Genomic DNA, 15,284 nt, shown 5'->3' with positions numbered 1-15,284 from the left:
TATACATTGTTTGTCCTGTGTGGAGTTTATTTCTAGGACAATTGCATAAACTTGAATAGTGAAATCTAAATCCATCACCGTTTTCCATGTTGGCATACGCAAAATGATTTGAATCCATCGAAGAGCAATCTGTACAACAACTTTCATAGATATATAATGATCCATTCGTAGCAGACAAATAAATAACACCACCATCAACATTAACAAAAAATGATGAACAGCTGATATTGTTAAATATTGTCGTATGAATTTCGACAAAGCATTCATATGTGATAATTTTTATAGCACCGCCGATAAAGCAAGAAATATATAGAAGTCTTACTGACCGATTAGAATTTATATCTTTATATATCAAGTTAAAGTTTGAATGTAATATTTGCAATGTTTATAATTTGAAAATATGAAATGAATATAAAAAATATGAAAATATAGATTTAGCCAAAGTCGTCTTGTAAACTGCGTTCATGTGCCTGACGATTTTCGATCTTACGGTAGCGCTTATGCAAGTAGACGCCAAAAATAATTGATATTATTAACAATATGATTACAACACCTGTCAATGAGAGAATTAATGGGGTCCAGCTCTTAGGTGGTTTTATATAACAGTAATCTTTAAATTTCAAAGTATTTTGAACTGTTAAATCTGATTTTAGATTGCTTTCATCGAAATTATTGTTGTTGTGGCAATAAACTGAATAAGGATTTTTATCAAAGGATGCCAAAACCAAATTATCTGATTTATCATTATCGAGAATGTTATTAATGAAATTCGAATCATGAAGATTTAATTCGCGGCTTGAAATTAGTGATTTGTCTTTGATTCCGTTTTGAAAAACTAAGCAATTCTGAATAGTTGATTCTAAATCATTATAATTGTAAATAACAGCATATGATCTTGGATAATTATTTGAAAAATTACATTGACTTATATCTGCATTCATATGAATATACATCGATTGTCCTGTATGGTTGTTTTTTCCAGGACAATTGCATAAACATGAAGATTGAAATCTAAATTCTGAATTACCATCGATATAGGCATATGCAAAATGATTTGTATCTAACGAAAAGCAATCTGTACAACAACTTTCATAGATATATAATGAGCCTTTCGTAGCAGACAAGTAAATAGCACCACCATCAACATTAACAAAAAATGATGAACAACTGATATTTTGAAATATTGTCGTATGAATTGTGACGTTACATTCAGATGTGATGATTTTTATAGCACCGCCGGCTTGATTACTAATCAAATGAAGGAATTGGCAATCTGAAATACTGCATGAACTTAAGTAAGCAGTGTTAAGGTCAATTCTGGATTTTGTATCATGATAATTTACTATTTGTTCTGTAATAAATTTGACTGGTTCATCACTAACACTATAAATTTTAAGATCTGGTTTGATTGTTATTATGTTTGATAAGGAATTAATTTCACTTTTATCATTCAGAATCGAGCAATCAATAAGTTCTAAATTTTGGAAGAAAGTACTCCAATTACCTGAATATAATACAGAAATTTCTATGAATTCACAATTTTTCATTATGCGTTCTTCTTTTGTGGTGGAATACATGAAACCTGTTAGATCAAATAAGACTTGAAAAACAGAATTTAAAATTTTTGCTTTTCCGCAACTATAAAACAACTCTGAATAATTTTGTATTAATATGTCTGAAAAAATGCAAAAATCAAGAGATGCTTCATTAATATTTATAAATTGAATAATACTTCCTGGTTGCGTATAGTTACAATATGTCATTGATGTGTTAGTGGTGCCAAAGTTAAGAAAATGTCCATTGAGATCTGCACAATAATGTATTTGATTATTGTTAAAATCGTTTTTATAACCAGAGGAATAATAGATCAAAGAGTTTGAAGAATATATATTTTGAAATGAATTTTTCTCAATAAATGTTTGAAGCATTTGCTTTGGGGAACTTTGGACGTATAATGCACCTGATGATGAAGATTTGTCATTCTGAAATAGGGAACTAAATATTACGACGTTATGAGGTCTTATAATTCCAAAAAACGAAGTCCCAGGAAGAATCCAAACGACAGATTTCAAGATCAATAAGGTAAATAGAATTAAGGTGATCGTTTCTGGTTAAATAGACTTTAATCTGGGAAAGGCACATAGTAGGCACAGTCATGAATAGTAGATGCCTATTGCACCGACAAATTATACGGGGAACAAATATAATCTCTCCAAAAATATTTTGAAAAACCTAAAATAAAAAATTTTTATTACCATATTAATTTTTTACCTTGGGGTACGTTTCCCAGCAGTCATTAACCAGAATTGGCCACCTTAATAGAATCAGTAGGCTCTAAATATGAATGACATGATCTTATTTTGAAATAATATTTTAACAATAATTTCCTCAAACTTTAATAACTTTTTCTATATTCATGTTATTTGAATACGTATCGTGGGCTACGTAAAATCCTAAAATTACGAGGAATGTTGTTGTTGTATTTTTGAGATGCAAAATTTCGATTCTTATTGTGGGGATTTGGCAGGTGTAATCTTTATGTTATCTCCATGTGAGGGCACTGTTGCAATAAAATTAAAATTTACTAAGTTGATCTTAAATTGAATAATGCGGGCGAATTACTGATAATGAAACTAATTATACTCAACAGGAAAGTTGCCAATTGGAATGAAGATTATGTTGCATCAAACATTTCGTTCATTTCTGGCATAACGAGCAGAAAGGAAGAGATCAGTAACCCTAGGAAAAAAGAAGAAAAGTCGTCACTTTTCCTAGGTCAACATTATTTTGGATTTTGAAGATCTCAACATTTATTCCTCGAAAAGAGAAGCTTAATTTCAAAAGAAAATTATACCTATAAAAATTTCCATCTGAAAAAAAATTATGACAAAAAAAATTTCAATTTTTAAAATGTTAGCTGAAGGTATTCAAGCTTTGCTTGGCACTCGTGGTCCATACTGCTATGACTACTTTGTCACAGGGGATGAAGGCAAGGATTATTTAGAAGGCCGTCAAGTCCTTGTTCTCGGCGCAGGTGGATTAGGCTGCGAACTTTTGAAGTGCTTAGCTATGTCTGGCATCAAACACATCCATGTTGTCGATATGGACACAATTGATGTTTCCAACTTAAATCGTCAATTCCTTTTCCGTCAAAAAGATGTAGGACGCTATAAATCCGAAGTTGCTGCCGAATTCATCAAGCGTCGTGTTCCAGACTGCGAAATCACTTCACATACATGTAAGATCCAAGAATTCCCAGATGATTTCTTCTTACAATTCGATGTAATTATCGGCGGCCTTGATAACGTCAATGCCAGACTCTACATGAACGACAAAGTTGTTCAGATCGCCAAAGAAGGAGGTCCAGTCATCCCATACATCGATGGTGGTTCCGAAAAATGGATGGGACACTGCAAATTCATCAAGCCATTAGAGACAGCCTGCCTTAGCTGCTATCCATCAATTATGAAGACCAAACCACAGCAATTCCAATTCTGCACAATCGCTACAAACCCTCGCCAACCAGAACATTGCGTTGCCTGGGTTAAAGACATTCTCTGGCCAAAGGAGCACCCAGGAGAGAAGCTCGATGGCGATAACGATGACCATATCGCATACGTCGTTGAAAAAGCAAATGAACACGGAAAGAAATACAATTTAGGCGAAATCACACCAAGAATGGCTCGTGGCGTTATCAAGAATATCATCCCTGCTATCGCATCTACACAAGCATTCGTTGCTTCCATGTGTACAACTGAAGCTATCAAATACATTACTGGATGCGCTCCAAACTCCAACAATCAGCAGGTTGTTGGCGATAATGGCATTGCTTACGCTAATACCGTAATGCAGAAGAACAGTAAATGCGAGAAATGCAGTGATGAATTCACAATTGAATACAAGGCAGAAGATAAGACATTACAACAGTTGATTGATGACCTTGAAAATGTTTATAAGCTTACTGCACCAAAGATTTCTAATGGCGCCGAAAAAATTTATTATCCAAACTTAATTCCTGAAACAAAACTCAATTTACCAAAGAAACTAGTTGAATTGGCTGCAATAGGAGATGAACTAATTGTAGCTTGTTCTGGATCTCAGAACTTTTACACAGTAATTTTGGGTTAAACTAAAAATTTCGTTTTTTGGTTCCATGTTATTCATATTTTTAAATACCTTTCTAAGTATATATATCCAATTGTATAATTTTTATGATAAAATTTCTACATAATTTAATATTTAATTTCTCCTGAAGTTAAGGCATTTGATTGAGTTGAGCAAGCTTCAATCTTCACGTCTTTTTTACCAAATCGAAAAATTGCCAATCACATCATTATCTTTTTTCTTTCTTTTAATATAACTAGGAAATATACAAGAATGAATAAATGTATGCATTGTCCATCGATAATTAAATTATCTTGTTCTGCAAAAAATTTGCAAAATTTTATGATCAAACTTTCTAAAACTCACCAACTGATGTATACATTTAAAATCATCAGTACATCATTACTTTTAGATTATTGGCCAGTAGAATGATGATAATCTTGTTAATGAGAGAAGCTCAAAACAATATTGTTTATAAATATTAAGACGTTAGATCATGTCTAAAATTATGAGTTAATTTTATATTTTCGTAGTTAAATTTTATATGGAAAAGATTAATTTTTTATTCAAACAGCATCAATTACCATTTTCTTACATAGAAACACCAAAACCTGAAGACTCGGATCGTGTTAGTAATAAAATGCAACGTTTTTTCCCCTATTTCACATCAACAGACCTTCATGTTGATTGTTTAAAAAAAGTTGGAATGAAACCAGTGGTAAATACAACAAATGTAAACATATTTATTGGTAAGATACTGCCTGATGAAGATTTTGAAGCTGTTAAACCATGGCAAAAATTAAGCCATTTTCATTCAGTAGATTTAATAGGAAGAAAAGACGAATTTCATCAAAGAATACAAGAATTAACAGAACGAATGGGATATTCAGAAACTTTATTCTATCAACAAACATATATTTTACCAGATGATTTTGATAAGATAATAAATGCATGGTCAACATCGCAATACTGGATATTAAAACCAAGGGCATCATCAAAAGGCCAAAATATCGAAGTTAGAGACTCATCTGAACAAACATATCCTCCATACCCGTATTTAGTACAAAAATACCTTGACAGACCTTTTCTTATCATGGGTCGTAAGTTTGATATTAGATTCTACACATTAGTCACTAGTGTTGAGCCAATGACAATATATATTCATCGCCATGGATTGGGATTATTCTGTACAGTTCCTTTTGACAAAAGCAAGGGTGTTAATGAGCCAAGAATGCATATAACTAATTGGGAGGTGAACAAAAACTCTGAGTTCTTCGTGAGACCTAAAGGAATTGAAGAGAAACCTGAAGATTCGAAGTGGTCACTTCCTTTTTTCTTCAAATGGCTTCAAGAAAATGGTTATGACTCTGAAAAGATCAAAAAAGACATGGAATATGCAGCAATCAAAGCAACCATTGCTGGTATGGATAAAGTAAGAGATTCTCATAAGAATCATGTTAACAATAGACATCAATGCTTCGAATTACTTGGTATTGATATGCTTCTTGATGAAGATTTAAATCCAACAGTTGTTGAAATCAACGTAAGTCCTGGAATGACGGGAACAGACTCAGCACTAGATAAATGGATGAAAACTGAAGTATTATTGGATACATACAACATGGCAAGAATTATTGATTGCGATCCAGAAATTGGATGCGATGCTGCCAATAAAATTTATGATTTTGAGAAAAAATCTGTATCAAAAAAGAGAAGAGAAAATGTCGAAAAAGAGATAATAAGGCCATGGGATGATCCTACTTTCATGGATATTGAGATCATTAGAGATTTTGTTGATGAACAAGAGAGATTAAGAGGATTTCATTTGGTCTTTCCAAACAAGGAAAATATGATGAAATACGAAAAATGTTTTTTGAGGAAAACTTATGCAGATATAGTTCTTAGGGACTGGATTTTGATGAATGATTCCGAAAGAATTGCAGTTTTAGAAAGTCATATTGCCGAACACGATGATCAAATTAATAGCATTGCTAATGCATCATCATGCAACATATGCTAAATTTGTTTTTTTTTTATTGTATGTTATAATTAAATTGTTTATATTATTCGTTGATTATAATTTCATATGGAACTAGCAACAGAATGATAAATATAGCATGCCAAATTCCTTTGAGGAGGAGAGAGACTTGATTTTGTCACAAAATTTCATCATGGAATTATAAATTGTGAATGAAAATTATATTTTGGAGATTTAAATTGCGATTTATTCTGATTTATATATATTCTATCAAGTATGTGAATGTCAGACTAAATTTAATCACTTGGATTCACAATTTGATGAGCGTGATGCCCCGCATTATACAAATATATCTTTTGATTATAGAAAGGCCTGAGCATGTTGTGTATTGCAATAAAATGTTCGTTAATTGTGAATTTGATCAAAATCTGCTATGGATCATGAAAACTACCGGCTCATTGAGGCAAAAATATATTTTAAAGAGGTTATCTATATGAGAATTAAAGTATAAGTTATAAAAATGATTTTGATGGGGGAAAAAAAAATTAAAAAATTATTTTGAAACAAACGTTTACTGGGATTGAAACAATTATTACTGATCTATGTACTTGCAGAGTATTGAATCGATCCTTTCGATAGCACCAAGCTGGAATTGATTGATAAAATCGATAAATGATGCAATGTACATGATATTGGCAATTTCTGTTCGAATCTTCTCGTCATTTTCGAAGAGACCGATGAATTTGTTGATCTGGATATGAAAGTTGAAAACTAACTTATCTGTTTCTAATTCATTAATTGATTCTTCAAGTAAAACAATAAATGCTCCCAAATCATCTTCTTTAACTGGATAAAATTTGTTGATTTTGTCGCATAAAACTTTCAGTCTGTCTTTAAAGAGTCTAGCTGTGAAAATCTTCTTAAATTTATTCCATTCGGAGTCATCATTGAACATTAAGTTTAATAAAGCTTCGCTATTAATGATATCTGAAACTTTTGTATCTACTACGAATTCTAGCTTTTTGTCGTCGTGCTTTTTCAAACATTTTTCTCTAAATTCGGTTTCAAAATTATTTAAAATCATTAAAAGCTCTTGCTTGGTTTCATTGCCAATTAAATCGTGAAATTTGGTTTCCCATTGAATAAATCCCTTAATAGTTCCTATTTCCTCGATTACTGTATTTAATTCATTAACTGAATCTTTTTGGAGGACAGGGCTTTCGCTCATTAAAAAATTTTAAAATGATGGAAAAAAAAATTATAAATTTTCCAGAGAATTATTCAACTCATAACATAACGAATGTAGCTATGTGTCATTTGACACTCTATTATATCAAGATACGATATCTTATAAGAAAATTTGCTCTCACGATTGATACATGAAGTTTGAAATTATAACGACGAGTAAACAAAGTATCCACATGAGAATAACTTAATCAATCAATTACCGTGACAGTATGATGATGTATTGTGTATGAAATCAAACGATTGAATCCAACCTTTTATCTCGAAACAAGGAATGAATTCTATTGGTTACTGATATAATACTATCATGGACATTATTAATGTGATTCATAGTAAATAGGATTATTATGGTTTTTAAAAATTTTTCAGCGATCATTCAATAAAATAACAAATTTGCTGTAAAATGTGAAAAACATATTAACAAACAGCAAATATTATACTAACCATATTAATTTGAGGTTTTAAAACTGGACATCCCACTGGAAAACAATCAAATCTAAAATGTGAGCATTTCTAGTTATAAGATCAATCCAAAAATAATGAACCTTTGATGCTATAGTTGATAAGAGTCATCAGATTTTTGAGTTGAGCTTTTTCTACAGAAAGGTTATAAACCATCTATTCCGTAGAAGTTCAGAATTCGATAGAAAAATTCAGTGAGAACGGAATAAATAATAAACATAATAAGGATAACCATTCAAAAGTGGGTTTTATGTTTTATCTCAAACTTTGAATATTTTAATTAAGTATATAAAATGACAATTTTTTGTTGACCTTCATGTTATTCAATTTTTTTCATATAAGAAAAATTTCAATAATTTACAAAATTTTTCAAATTTTATACATGACCAACAATAATCCGAGTATTCCTACATGGTTTAATGAAAATAATGATCAAACTCACAACAACAATGATAGAAACTTGTTCCTTGAGAGCAAGCCAACATTAGAGCTACCACCACCTCCGAAGCCCACTAATAATAAAGAAGAACCTGATGAACCAAACGCAAATTGGTGGGAGCGTGATAGTTTGGTTTCTACAGATAATATGAGTCTTATGATTGATAATGAAATGCTTGGTGATAAAGAAAGAAAAACCAGAAAGCAGGAAATTGAAGCAGAATATCCGGATCCTTCTAAAACAACAAGACCGTATAGAGGAAGGAGGCATAGAAATTCACGAAGAATTGAATCAAAGAAAGAAAAACCAAAAGCATTTGGTGTAGCAGAAGAGGAAGATAAAAATGATGCTAAGAAAGAGGAAGATGAGAAACCAAGAATCGTTATACTTGAAGCTAAGTCTCCAGCTATATGGACATATGGTTGTATGGTATTAATTCTCCTTGTCTTTTTCGGTGAATGCATTCAACAAAAATGGATAGATTCTATGAACTCTAATCCTCTCATTGGTCCTAGTTCAGATAATGTTGTAATACTTGGTGCAAAATATGGTCCTTCGATTCTTGATGGTGAAATTTGGCGTTTTATTACAGCAATATTTTTACATCTTGGTCTAGTACAGCTTGTATTTTCAGAAGGTTTGTTATTTGTTACGCTTCCCGTCGAGATTGATGGTGGCTACTGGCGCTGTTTCTTTATTTTCTTCATTGCAGGTACATATGGATGGATTTTATCTAGTTTATTCTCTCCAAACATGATCGGAGCTGGCACATCTGGTGCAGTTTTGGGATTAATGATGGTTATGATGTGCGATTTAATAACTAGCTGGAAAACTGCCGAAAAGAAGGGATTCAAGCTTGGAAAGATGATCGTTTGCATTGCAGCATGTATCATTTTTGGATTACTTCCATTCATGGATAATTTCAGCCACATTGGAGGAATCATTGTTGGTATCCTTTGCTCAATTATGATTCTTCCTAACATGACAATGTCGCGTGCAAGTACGATTTGCCATGGTTTGACTGCTTTCCTTGCCTTTCCAATATTAACAATCATTTACTCGGCAACATTAGTTGGCTTTTATCGTGCTGCAGATACAACCACTGGATTATGTCCTGCTTGCAGAGTAATTAATTGTATTAACATCAAGAACTGGTGTACAGGTTATGGAACTAATACAGTATCCGTTTCATACTGGCCACCAGATTAATTGCATATGTTTGTTTTGTTTTATAGAAATAAAATATTTTGTTTGATAATCTTTTAAATTAGTTATTGTCGTTCAGCATCTGTCACTTAAATGATAAGGCCTTATCAATGAGAGTTATATATTAACAGCATTACCATTTGAAAAAAAATCAAAGTATAGAATAGTTATACATTTTCCATTTTATTGTTAAAATAAATGCATTATAAGCATTCAGCATTTGTAATGTGATGCGAGATTTATCTTTTGCAAATGTGAAGTGTACGTTTAAAAAAGATAAAATTAGATGAAAGAAAAGATTTTAGTGAACTTACAAAGCTCACTTATAGCATGCTCTGCATACGTTGACGTTTTGATCAAGAAAAATCATGCAACAATAAAGCATTTGCAAAGTCAGCTCTCATGTAGACAATATCCTCTTGAAAAATCAGAGTTATTTTATAAAAAGGCATATGAAATTGCAGATTGTACAAATAAGATTGCAGCTCTTCAAGTTTTTCAAGATTGTACTAAGTCTTTAAAGAATAATGACAAATTAGAACTTTTAGAAAATTTTGAAATAGGAAAATATCCTCAAATAGAACTACAGTTACGTATTTTAAACTTTTTTGCAAATGTTCATGATGCTACAAACGATTCAATACGATACTTTTTCAAAATTTTATCAACAATTATGGACAAAGAAACATTTTTTGATATTTGTGATGATGATAAATGGGATTTAGAAGTTGCGTATAAATACTTTGGAGGTCATCATACGGAAGAAGAAATTATAGACAATATAATGTGTTGCGATCCACATGAAAGGAAGTTAAGAGATCATATAAATAAGATACTCGGAATTACTATATTTGCACTTGATTAATTAGTTTTATATATTTAAATTATGTATACTTTATTATGAAAGATACTTCTATTAAATATTCTTCTACCTCGTCATCTAATATTTGAACAATAATTATTCTTATTTATTTTTTTTATGTTGAATAAACCATGGAATATACAATGAATGATATTCCCATATTTAGATCAATAGAAGGATATCAGAAAATTATGCTATAGTGATTCGAAACAATGAAATCAGATCATTGGCATTCCAACGTATAAGTGGAAATTGAAATAAGATTTTTATAAAACGTACGTTAAATTTCGAAAATGACTGAACCTTTCATGACAAAAGACGATATATATGCACCAAGAACAGAGAGGTTTACCGCAGTAATCTCAAGAAGGCAAAAAACCAAAAGTGGCAAGCCCAGATTTTATCTTTATACAATGGATAATCAAAATCTTATTGTATGTGCTGAATATTACTACAATTCTTTCATCAATTTCAGAATATCGCAAACAACATCCAGTTTCGAACCAGAATCACAAGATTACCTCGGAAAAATCGAACATTCAGATTTAAGTAGTAAATATGCAATTTTCAAGCAAAAAGAATCGGAAGAAAAAGTTAAAGTTGCTGAAACAAGTTTCGACATTAACAAAGTTAAGTTTAGTGTGCATGCAGATCATGAACGTCAAATGAACATATCATTATTTGGTAGTGGTGAAGAGCCTAAACCTCTTGAAAGGCATCCATTTGCTGAAATTAAAGAAATATACCCTGATTTGGAAATAATTCAATCAAAGCAAAATATTTAATTCAAATCAGAAGGAAAACACTGTCTATCTGTTTGCCAAATTCATGATGATGAATTCCTTCTTGATATAGATGCTCCTCTTTCTATCTACATAGGATTTGCTTGCGCTGTTACTGCAATGGTCAAAGTTAAAGGAGAATAAGTTCTATGTGTTGATTCGTTCAAATTGGTTTTAATTATTTAACCTTTATCAAAAATAATTAAGTTTGATTTTAGAAAATCAAGTCATAGATGTATTATAAAGTATATATATTTATATTTCATCATATGTATGTTTTAAATAAAGTATACATAATCATGGTCAGCTGTTTTCAAAGTTAAATTTCCAATTGAGGGAATATTTTTGATTAATTGCTGAGATGAATCTCAGAAACGTTTGTATATATAGGACAAATGCTAAACATTAGACCTCATAAAACATTTGGTAGATTTTTAAAATGAAATTGTATAAGAATTACTAACATAATGTTCTAAGTAATAATTTGAGAATACTATGATTTGTATTTAGGATAGATATAAAAATAGATATAATTAAAAAAAGTTTTATACTATAATGAGTAAATATCATAAATAGATTCGTTTATATAATAACATGAGGATGTATATTATATGAGAAACGTTAAATAACATTCTCATCCTTCAAAATTTGGATAATTGTTGAAGCAATATCAACTTCATCATAAGAAATACAATGGACCCGAACACCTGCTGCTCTAGCGAGAGGAATGTATTTCAAGAAATTATCTGGCGATTGGATAATGATTGCAAGAGAATTTGGTTTCATAAACTGAAGTAAATGGAGATTGTCAGAATTGAATGATACAAAAACTCCAAAATCTCTAAATATATCCATTCTTTCGAGCATATGTATTGGAACTGAAACGTTTTCAAATTTATCTGAAGATGATTTCAATGTTGAGTAAATATCATGCATTTTGTTAAGAGGATCATCACCTTCAACGTTTAGAGCTATTTTGTTTTGGTTAAACAACTCGCCAGGTTTATGACTTTTAATTTTTTCGCTGAAAGCCCTGAATGTGTTGTCAATTAGGAAATCATCTTGAGGTGGTTCTAGAACAAGGAGATCTTTGGCATGGACCCATCCAAATTGCGAAAAAACTTGATGTGTAAAATTCATTCCGAATTTTGGAAGTATTAGCTCGATATCACTAATATATCTGTTAATGAAAAATCGTCGCCCCTGGATTTCGGATGTGGGAACCGAATTTAATATCGGAAATAGTAAAGTATAAATGCAAGGCTCTGAAAGTATATCATATATCGGGAATGCAATTGCAGAGTCGAAATATCTGATATTACGTGTAGGTTTTGTTGAGTAATTTACTGAATCGAAGGTAATAAATCGATGTTCCTGAGGAAATCCACACCAATCTTTGTAGATTCTACCATCAGGACCAAGGTATGCATCTTTTATTATTGTATATCGAGGAGTTGTTTCTTGAAGTGGTACTTTATAAGAATATACAACATAATCTTCAAATTTTCCATGAAATTTAACTTCATAATTCTGCATTGATCCTAACTCATCAAATGTATTTCCTGATTTCCATTTTGTGTCATTCCAATTGTAAAATGGAATTTTATCAATTACAGTCTCTTTATGTGGAAACAATCGCATAGATAACGCAAGAGCAATAACACCTACTGCTGTATATAATATTGATAAGCATGCTGGAAAGCTAAATGAGCATTTTTCTTGCATTAAAAAAAGATTACACTTCCAAAAAAAATTTTCAACAATATTTTGTTGACGTACAGCACTAAGATGCTTATAAATATTAAATGATCTAATAAAAAATTTCGAAACATTGGACTGCTTGTGAATAAATAACGTTATTTACTTCTTGAGACTTCTTCCTGAGGCCTTTTTTAGATTTCAAAACGGTAAAAGATAGAATATAATGAATGTATGCTAAATTTACGTTTTTTCATAAAAATATCAATTCTATCATAGGGAAAAAGTATTTGAATAGTTGTAAACTAAACTTGTTTTATGTCGGAGGAAAAACTTAATCATCCTCATTATGATAAATTTGTGGAGATTTATACAGGATACAGTGATGTCTACAGTGCTTTATACAGGCTGAAAACAAAAGATGAAGAAAAATTAAACGCAATTTACAAAAATATCAAACAAATACTGATCGACATTTATCATATTCCGCCTGACAAAATCATTAATGATATATCTGTTCTTTCAATTTATAACAATTGCTATATGAAGTCATATTTATCAATAGCCAAACAAATTGTTGACGAATACCATCTAAAGCAGGTAGACAACATCAAAAATGTTTTTAATTACCTTTTCTATAAAGAGTACAATATAGTTTTGAACAAAAAATGTGAAAGAAAATTTAATAAATATGAAAACTCTCATTATTCATCTGATATTCACGACGAAAAAACAATTTACAGATCTATTATGGATGATGACAAAATATCATTGATAATATTTACAGAAAGAGAAGGTTTTGATAAAAATCAAAAAATAAAAAGTAAATTATATCCAAAATTAGATGAAATATCGTTACTTGAATTATGTTGTTATCATGGATCTGTTGATTGTTTTAAGTTCTTAAGAACAAAATTTCAATCAGAAATCACCAAAAACTGTCTTAATTTTTCGTTTTTGGGTGGAAATCAAGACATTATGAATGAATGCTTGAAAGTGCAAAAACCAGGTGATGAATGTATGGAATATGCAATTATATCACACAATATTGATTTTGTAACTTTTTTGATGAATGAACACAACATAAAAATTAATATTCGATTATGCTCTCTCTACAAAAATCTTCAAGCATTTTTGTTTATTTGGATCAAACAAATGACATCAACAATTGCTTTGTTTGTTCTCCTTATTTCTGTCTTTCATCACTTGTTGAATATTTTATTTCAAATGGTGCAAATATCAATGCTAAAGATGCATTTGGATGGACTCCTCTTTATTGTGCAGCTGATTTCAATTGCAAAGAAATTACAGAAATCCTTATTTCAAACGGTGCAGATATCAATGCTAAAATCATGCTTCGATTTACTCCTCTTTATATTGCAGCCATGAGTAATAGCAAAGAAGTAATAGAAATACTTTTATCAAATGGTGCAGATATCAGTGCTTCTTACGAAAATGGACAGACCATTCTTCATTTGGTAGCTAGGTTCAATCGCTACAAAGCAGCAGAAATCCTTATTTCAAAAGGAGCAAATGCAAACACTAAAGATAGTGATGGAAATACCCCTCTTCATTATGCAATTAAGAATAATCACATAGAAACGGCAAAAATCCTTATTTCGAATGGTGCAGATTTAAATGCTATTTTTCATTATGCAGTCAGTGAAAATCGCAAAGAAATAATAGAAATCCTTATTTCAAAAGGCGCAAATATCAATATTAAAGACAAATATGGACATACCCCTCTTCATTGTGCTGTCGCGCATAATTACAAAGAAATAGTAGAAATCCTTATTTCAAATGGTGCAGATATCGATGCTAAAGACAAAAATGATCATACACCTCTCTATTCAGCAGTCGATCTCAATCGCAAAGAATTAGCAGAATTCCTTATTTCAAATGGTGCAGATATCAATGCTAAAGACAATTATGGATTTACTCCTCTTCATTGGGCAACCGCGGTCAATCGCAAAGAATTAGTAGAAATCCTTATTTCAAATGATGCAGATATCAATGCTAAAGACAAAGATGGACAGACACCTCTCCATTCAGTAGTCCAGCTCAATCGCAAAGAATTAGCAAAAATCCTTATTTCAAATGGTGCAAATATCAATGCTAAAGACAAAGATGGACAGACACTTCTTCAAATTGCTATCTTGAATAATTACAAAGAATTAACAGAAATCCTTATTTCAAGCAATTCAAAATAAACAATCTCCTATATAAATTTTGATTGGAAAATTCCTTCCAACTGCTTTTACTAGAGTATATATTGAGTATGAACTGCTTTTACTAGAGTATATATTTCCGAGGAAAAGTGAAACAAGGTCTCAAAAAATATAGAATTTTATTATATTTTTTCGCTTTATTCTCCTAATACAATAAAGCATTTGCATTAGCAAGTAAAATATTAAGATAAATCTCGAAATCAAAGGGAAGTTATTATACTTTTCGCATTCTGAGCATAATGGCACAATTTTGGTCCATGTCATTGCTGCTGGTAAAGAA

General features: G+C 30.9%; 9 protein-coding genes across 9 annotated transcripts; 6 read left to right on the top strand and 3 right to left on the bottom strand.

The window, feature by feature from the left end:
• Positions 1 to 257: 257 nt before the first annotated feature.
• Positions 258 to 2,734, bottom strand: TVAGG3_0228030 (pectin lyase-like family; the record flags this gene model as incomplete). The annotated part of the gene is made up of 1 exon (XM_001324487.1): positions 435 to 1,547. The coding sequence occupies one exon, from the start codon at positions 1,545 to 1,547 to the stop codon at positions 435 to 437; it is 1,113 nt and encodes a 370-aa protein (XP_001324522.1).
• Positions 2,735 to 2,876: 142 nt separating this feature from the next.
• TVAGG3_0228020 (NEDD8 activating enzyme protein) lies at positions 2,877 to 4,128 on the top strand (the record flags this gene model as incomplete). The annotated part of the gene is made up of 1 exon (XM_001324486.2): positions 2,911 to 4,128. The coding sequence occupies one exon, from the start codon at positions 2,911 to 2,913 to the stop codon at positions 4,126 to 4,128; it is 1,218 nt and encodes a 405-aa protein (XP_001324521.1).
• A 520-nt stretch (positions 4,129 to 4,648) lies between these two features.
• Positions 4,649 to 6,124, top strand: TVAGG3_0228010 (protein polyglutamylation; the record flags this gene model as incomplete). Its single annotated transcript, XM_001324485.1, has 1 exon — positions 4,649 to 6,124. One exon carries the CDS (start codon positions 4,649 to 4,651, stop codon positions 6,122 to 6,124), a length of 1,476 nt encoding a protein of 491 aa, XP_001324520.1.
• A 519-nt stretch (positions 6,125 to 6,643) lies between these two features.
• Positions 6,644 to 7,338, bottom strand: TVAGG3_0228000 (uncharacterized protein; the record flags this gene model as incomplete). The annotated part of the gene is made up of 1 exon (XM_001324484.2): positions 6,675 to 7,310. The coding sequence occupies one exon, from the start codon at positions 7,308 to 7,310 to the stop codon at positions 6,675 to 6,677; it is 636 nt and encodes a 211-aa protein (XP_001324519.1).
• Positions 7,339 to 8,105: 767 nt separating this feature from the next.
• TVAGG3_0227990 (serine-type endopeptidase protein) lies at positions 8,106 to 9,470 on the top strand (the record flags this gene model as incomplete). Its single annotated transcript, XM_001324483.2, has 1 exon — positions 8,106 to 9,437. The coding sequence occupies one exon, from the start codon at positions 8,106 to 8,108 to the stop codon at positions 9,435 to 9,437; it is 1,332 nt and encodes a 443-aa protein (XP_001324518.1).
• A 250-nt stretch (positions 9,471 to 9,720) lies between these two features.
• TVAGG3_0227980 (uncharacterized protein) lies at positions 9,721 to 10,299 on the top strand (the record flags this gene model as incomplete). Its single annotated transcript, XM_001324482.1, has 1 exon — positions 9,721 to 10,299. The coding sequence occupies one exon, from the start codon at positions 9,721 to 9,723 to the stop codon at positions 10,297 to 10,299; it is 579 nt and encodes a 192-aa protein (XP_001324517.1).
• A 290-nt stretch (positions 10,300 to 10,589) lies between these two features.
• Positions 10,590 to 11,081, top strand: TVAGG3_0227970 (tubby, C-terminal family; the record flags this gene model as incomplete). Its single annotated transcript, XM_001324481.1, has 1 exon — positions 10,590 to 11,081. One exon carries the CDS (start codon positions 10,590 to 10,592, stop codon positions 11,079 to 11,081), a length of 492 nt encoding a protein of 163 aa, XP_001324516.1.
• Positions 11,082 to 11,655: 574 nt separating this feature from the next.
• TVAGG3_0227960 (uncharacterized protein) lies at positions 11,656 to 12,839 on the bottom strand (the record flags this gene model as incomplete). The annotated part of the gene is made up of 1 exon (XM_001324480.1): positions 11,700 to 12,803. One exon carries the CDS (start codon positions 12,801 to 12,803, stop codon positions 11,700 to 11,702), a length of 1,104 nt encoding a protein of 367 aa, XP_001324515.1.
• Positions 12,840 to 13,096: 257 nt separating this feature from the next.
• On the top strand, positions 13,097 to 14,993 carry TVAGG3_0227950 (ankyrin repeat protein family; the record flags this gene model as incomplete). Its single annotated transcript, XM_001324479.1, has 1 exon — positions 13,880 to 14,986. One exon carries the CDS (start codon positions 13,880 to 13,882, stop codon positions 14,984 to 14,986), a length of 1,107 nt encoding a protein of 368 aa, XP_001324514.1.
• Between the last annotated feature and the right edge of the window lie 291 nt (positions 14,994 to 15,284).

The sequence above is a fragment of the Trichomonas vaginalis genome, chromosome IV, assembly GCF_026262505.1.
Source record: "Trichomonas vaginalis G3 chromosome IV, whole genome shotgun sequence".
In the NCBI taxonomy this organism is placed as follows: Eukaryota; Parabasalia; order Trichomonadida; family Trichomonadidae; genus Trichomonas; species Trichomonas vaginalis.
Note: the sequence above shows the minus strand (reverse complement) of the source record. Positions and strands in the feature narration are given on the sequence as shown.